The sequence below is a fragment of the Hemitrygon akajei genome, chromosome 12 (assembly GCF_048418815.1).
Source record: "Hemitrygon akajei chromosome 12, sHemAka1.3, whole genome shotgun sequence".
Taxonomy (NCBI): domain Eukaryota; kingdom Metazoa; phylum Chordata; class Chondrichthyes; order Myliobatiformes; family Dasyatidae; genus Hemitrygon; species Hemitrygon akajei.
Window position 1 is genome coordinate 66,595,892 of NC_133135.1, and position 6,427 is coordinate 66,602,318.

Consider the following 6,427-nt stretch of genomic DNA (forward strand, 5'->3'; position numbering starts at 1 on the left):
CAGACAAAACAACAGTTGACCATACAGGGACACATTTAAACAATGCTGATAGCTCTCCATTCCACCTGGAGGAGCTAAATAACTAGCCCCTCTCTTCCCCGTGGTCTGATTTACCAGACAAAACAAAATAAAAGCGAGTGACCTCGCGCTGTGTAAATTTCAGTTAACGTAGAAAGGGAGTTAATTCTCATATTGTTATTTCTGGTTACTACTTTTTTAAAAACTGAAATGTAAAGTGAAAGCAGACAACTACCACAATGCATCCTGAAATTTGACGCACCTTAAAAACGAGATATTTCCGTTTTACAGAGACGGGGAAGAAGAAGACTTTGTGAAAGGGGATCTGTAAGAAGTGATCCATTAGCTCTATTACCTCGCTTCCAGTTCTCTCGTTTGCTTTTAATCTCTGTTGAATGGAGTGAACCCGCCCTTTCTCTGCACCTATATCTCCTCCTCCAGCCACTCGAACCCATTGAGAATTGTCTTATTGTGGAGCTGTTTTGAACCCTTCTCGGAAAGAATGGAAGGGGAGAGGTTTGTGGCGGAAAAAAAAATGATTTTCAATCCTTTCATTGAAATCGTTTCACTTGAGTGACTTGAAATAACTGCCTATAAACAGCCAGGCGGTGCAGGCGGGATGTGTATGAATCGCTCTCCTGCTCCAGCGATCAGGGTCGCGCTTTCTCCGGCGTTGTTTTCTTAAATGCAGTTTTCATTTGCCAAAAGGTTATACCGGGGAAGAACCAAGATCTGTGTTTCAAAAGATACGGAACTCTCGCTCAAGTGCCATGAATAGCTACGGTGCTCCGTATTTGTACATGCCCTCCGCGTCTCCCCGGGCTCCGTCCCAGAGAACTCCCAAATGCGCCAGGTGTCGGAACCACGGCGTGCTGTCCTGGCTGAAAGGCCACAAACGTTACTGCCGCTTCAAAGATTGCACTTGCGACAAGTGCATCCTCATCCTGGAGAGACAGCGGGTTATGGCCGCTCAGGTGGCCCTTAGGAGGCAGCAAAGCAACGAGAGTCCCTGCAATCTGGTTCTTCCCGAGGACTGTAGAGCGATTTATCCGGCCCCCGAGAGACTCGAGGACTCACCCCCTCCGGAGGCTTTGCACTCAAGAGACAGAGGTAGAAACAGACCTGAGGGGACGCCGGCTGCTGACTCCCTGCTACATCAACCAGGTGAGGAAACGCCAGGGCTTTTCTTAGCACTGGGAACCTTAACGACTACAACATATTCGCTAAACGACCTGTAGATATCGAGGACTCTGCACCTTCGGAGTGCAGTGCCATTTGATACTAAAATTATAATGAGCCAGTATCAGAAACCAGTAACTCCTCATGTGAAACTGTGGATCACTTCCGATTAAATCATGCGCTCTAACTCTAAATATTAATCCAAGAAGATATTTTCCAGCTGTTTTTGTTGTCAAAGTGTGGGCAAATGCAGTTAGTGTTAATAAGCAACAAGGTCGGTGTGTACGTGGTGGGGCGAAGAGACAGTAAGACCCTCTGAATCTACGAAATCTTTAAGCCAGGGGCTCCCAACCTGGGGTCAAAGGACCTCTTGCTTAATGGTATTGTTCCATGGCATAATAAAAGGTTGGGAACCCCTGATAAACTATCACCCCTTTAAAAAGAAAACAATTAAACTAACGTAGAGCGAATTATCACACCTCTTGGTACCTGGTAAGTGTCTCACATTCACTTGGGAATTTAGATTTAAAATTACATTCATTTTGTATGAGCAAGCCTTTAAGAAATTTTTCTTTAAAACGTCAGCATACAATGTACAAGGTATGATCCGTTTTGTTTCACCCATTCTATGAACTGTTGTACTCACATTAATAATGGGGAGTTTGTTATTTTCCAGGACATGTAACAACGTTTCAAGTGTAAACAGCTTGCATTCATGGAAATATTAGCATGAAGGGAGTGAACAAAATTGGATGTTTATTTTTTCCCCTCTGGAAGCATTATAAGACAGAATTCCTAACATCTGCCCCGAATCGGAGAATCGGACGGTTTTTTTCCATGCCTGCACTCGTACCCCCTTTGACACCCCAAGCAGACTGATTCGCCTGTCCGTAGACTCGCGCGGACTGGAAGGGGGAATCCCGATTTGTTCAGCATCTTTTAAACTAACCCACTGCGAAAAAATATATTCTATATATTAGGGGTGTTTGTTCAGTTAGCAAAAGCACCTGGCTGTCTCCTCGTCTTCATTACGTGTGAGGTGATTTCGCAAGATTTTTTTCGACTCCAGGAAGGTTAACAAGAAATATAATATTGTCCCTTAAAAAAATTCCGCAAACAATTTCATGGCTACATGGACATGAATTACTTATGTCGAACAAGGGGGTAGAGCGTTTTAGTTTAATGAATGGAGCACAGAATCTGGAGTGAATGCAACAATCTGGATGTCATTTTAACTGCATAATCAGTGCCATAGCAAGCCACACTTGTTATCCTCTTGTCTGCGAACACTTAAGGGTCTTATTATTCTTACTACAAATTGGCTTCCTGCTTGTTTTTTCCGCGTTAATTCTCAACATAACAAATCAAAGAGCCGGCTAGTTCAAAGGCATGAGGCTCTGGTTATGATAATTGCGTTGGGGTGAAAGGGGGGATTGATCTGTTTGGATGACCCGCGTTTACCGTTTCAGCCCCAGGGACGTGATTAATCTGCACAGTGCAAGGATTAAGGGATCAAATTGCCTGGTTACAATTGAAACAAAGAGAGACCTACTGCTGGGATCATTTCTACATATTTCTTTTTTAAAAACCGTACTTTTATGAACTTCATTTATTTTAATAAAACCGTGCTTGAACACTTTAGTGACATTTCCATATATTCATCCAAATATAGATTTAAAGTATATAGCAATGATCTAGACTGGCATTCTGCAAAGACTCCCCAATGCCGACTGCTGAACTATACTGAGATAGTTTATTTCTATGCTCAGAAGGTTTCTGCTCTAACTTAAGGAGCTGATTGACCTTTTCACATTATCAATCAAGAGTTTAAGCAAAATAAGAAAGTTGTTCTGTACGGTTGAAACAGAGGAGATACGATTTTGATTTGGCCGGACAAACGAAAAAAATAATGTATAACAGGTTATAAATTGATCAATCTAACAAATTGTTTATAACATCAATTGGTAACCTATTATAAATTGCTGGTGACGTGTTGTTCTCGTCAATACTATTTACATTCGAATAATGTGAACAAAATGTCAAAAAACCATGCAAGTAAACCTTAACTTTCATTTGGATCTATGAGTAATAATCAGACAGAAACTAACGGGACATTTTCATGTAAATAATGAGTTATTCTATTTACTTAAACGTTTAACAAATTGGCGGGAGTTTTGCTGGATTATAATTTCTTTGGATGTTCGGACGAAGCGATCCTCAGTTCCGGCATATCATATGTGCAGTCAAACTTTCCTGTCCCTGTCCTTTACAAGTGCGGTATTTTAAATAGATCTCATTGGGTGATTCGTTTCCGTTTATTGACTTTAATCTGCGTTATTGCAAATAAATAATATGTTACCTATATTTTAAATATTACCATGCATTCTAACTGGGAAAAAAAACAGTGGTTATTTCATGGATGTCGCTTAGGAAGGCGACAGACTTTTCACGTAGTTTTCCTTCCAATCAGTTTACAAATGGACTGAAATAAAAAAAGACTTCCGCCGACAGATGACATACAGTCTTAAGTAAAGTATGGTCCTTCTGTATATAATAACAAATATTGGTCAGATTAATATTGAGTTTAGATGAACGCGAACCCGTCTCATTTGCTGGCCGACAGTCCTTAGTAAATGGTCACACTCTAAAGTGAACTCAGTTGCAGAGACTATCCGTGGAGGCACAAAAACACAGGAGCTTGGAAAAGACAGAAAAAGGGTTGTAGACGAACTGAGCCGATCAAGGTGCACCTGTGGACTCGAGGTCCTGGCCGACGTTTCCGTTCTAGTTTTGTTTTGTTTTGCTACAGATTCCAGCAGCTTCAGTCTCTTGGGACTCCCAAAAAAGGTTTGATGAGTACTGGGTTTTAATACACAAGGAAGTGGTAGAATACAAAAATACTGCTGAACTTGCACAAAATGTTTCAGCAGCGGACGAAGCGCCTAGTCTTCAATAATCTCCATATGAGCCGAATTCTCTGATCTCTTGGGGAGTATGGCGTGCAGAACAAGGTCACGGTTGGAATTTGGGGTATCTGTGGAGGCTTGTATATAGTTGAAAGACAGTTAAGTGACTTTTGCTGAGCTACACACGGGTAGTATGTTAACTGTCTGAGGAGGTAGGTTATTGGACACACCAGAAGCAACACTTTGTGGGAAATATTAGGCTAGATTCAACTTTATTGTCGTTGTGCCGAGTACAGATACAAAGCCAATGAAATACAGTTAGCATCTAACCAGAAATGCAAAGAATAGTGTTATTTACAAAATAACTGTGAATAAAAAGTAAGTGCTACAGCACACAAATATAAAAGTACTGAGCCAGTACAATATGGGTGTAATTCTGCTTAGCGCTGTGATGTGAGGTTCAGCAGGGTCACAGCTTCTTCCTGTGCCAGCTGGTGCGGGATCGGAGGCTCCTGTATCGCCTACCGGATGGGAGGAGAGTAAAAAGTCCATGGTTAGGGTGAGATGCATCCTTGATAATGCTTTTCACCCTGCCCAGGCAGTGTTTATGGTAGATGTTCTCAATGGTGGGCAATTGGGTGCCGATAATCCGCTGGGCAGTTTTCACCACCTGCTGGAGTGCTTTGTGGTCCGATACGGGACAATTGCTATGCCACACTGAGATGCAGTTGGTGAGTATGCTCTCAATGGTACAGTGGTGAAAGTGGTGATATGAGCAGGCCAGAATGTGAAGAATTGAGGAAGTCAATAACAAATTCAAACTTTGATAGAAAGAAAAAGCAGTCAAAGAAAGATAGGGCCTTCATAAAATTATTCTCCACAAAGCAACATTGTAAAAAATGTATTCTTATGGATTACCATATACAACAATGCAAGCCGATTATTTGCCACCATTTATAATATTATATTTATGTATTTTCAGATAAATATGAAGGTGCGGAAGGAAATGTTAATGAGAAGAAGCAAATAAACATGATGGAAAATAATGTAGAAGAGTTGATTTCACCCACAGATACCCAGAATAGTGATGCACCAACACTACTGGCTGAGTCAAACAATGACACAGAACAAACGAAAGAAGACACAGTACAGGTTAAAGATGGTACCAGATATAATTTCAAAGACATCAAGAAGTTCTTTAAGTCTGAAGATGTACTTAAGGACATGTTCCCTCCAGGGGAATTCAAAAGACCTCCGATTGAAGTTCTGACAAAAATATTTCCAAACCAGAAACAGTCTGTGTTGGAGCTGATACTGAAAGGGTGCAGTGATGACTTGGTTTCAGCAATTGAAACCTTATTGTCCAGTAATGCTAGGAGAAGGGGAAGTCAGCAGAATTCCAAGGACATAGCTGACTGCAGTTCTGGTCATTATCCCTTATCCTCAACAGCTTGGTCGCTGAGCTCTGCCTTTAGGTCCCCATCTGATCCATTCCAGGTAGCGCCCAGCAACCATAATGTTGTAGCAAGTTTGCCTAATCTAAATCAAACAGTTACCCAACCTAGTCATTATCCAGTGCCGACATTTTTCAGACCAACTTTGTCTGGAAATCACCCCTTTGTTTCTAGTGAGTTTGCTTTATGGAGCACCATGACCTTCCAGCACCCTAGTCTGAGGCAACAGTTTACCTCCCTGGCTCACTCTACTAGTGCCCTCTTGGGGAGCACAACAATGGTCCTACCTGCCGTAAAGGAGGGTTCCCAAACAACAGCTGTCTGTGATGGAAAAGTGGCAGAAAAGTCTTTGAAAGCACTTGGTGAAAGGCAAGAAGGTAAACCCTAGCATCACGGACTTGAGGCAGACTCAATTAATTTTCACATTTATTCATGGGAAATGCAAATTTTAAAAATGTAGACAAATTGATAAAAATAAATCCTAAAATAAGCACTGTAAGGAGGATGTCCATCCTTAGTACCTGTAATTATCTCTTCTGGTAATAAATAATTTTGAAAAATGTTCATTATACTTGGAATTTAATCAAATTAAAACAAAACTACATTATGGAAATTCAGACCTGACTCTTGAACTTGATTACCTTTGGTCAATTTCACTAGTTTGTTTCAGACTAAGTGGACAGGTTGATAAAATCAATTATTCTGTTGCAGTAAACAGCTTGCTATAAGGAACTCAAATACCATATATTTATGAAAGGTTCAATACAGTTAATTAGCTTGAAACATAACAACAAAGTGTACGCAGCTTACCTAGAGTTATTGTATTATGGCCATTAAGGACATGTAAGCTTATTTGTGAAAGCGATATTC

General features: G+C 40.9%; 1 protein-coding gene across 1 annotated transcript; it reads left to right on the top strand.

The window, feature by feature from the left end:
- Positions 1-278: 278 nt before the first annotated feature.
- LOC140737140 (doublesex and mab-3 related transcription factor 3, truncated-like) lies at positions 279-6,174 on the top strand. The gene is made up of 2 exons (XM_073063342.1): positions 279-1,182; positions 5,086-6,174. Exons 1-2 carry the CDS (start codon positions 789-791, stop codon positions 5,943-5,945), a joined length of 1,254 nt encoding a protein of 417 aa, XP_072919443.1. The 5' UTR covers positions 279-788; the 3' UTR covers positions 5,946-6,174.
- Positions 6,175-6,427: the final 253 nt, after the last annotated feature.

Bases quoted from the DNA above. Each gene is read 5' to 3' on its own strand.
- LOC140737140 (XM_073063342.1), top strand. From the start codon at position 789: ATGAATAGCTACGGTGCTCCGTATTTGTACATGCCCTCCGCGTCTCCC. The intron at 1,183-5,085 runs GTGAGGAAACGC...ATGTATTTTCAG, and splicing joins CTCCCTGCTACATCAACCAG to ATAAATATGAAGGTGCGGAA.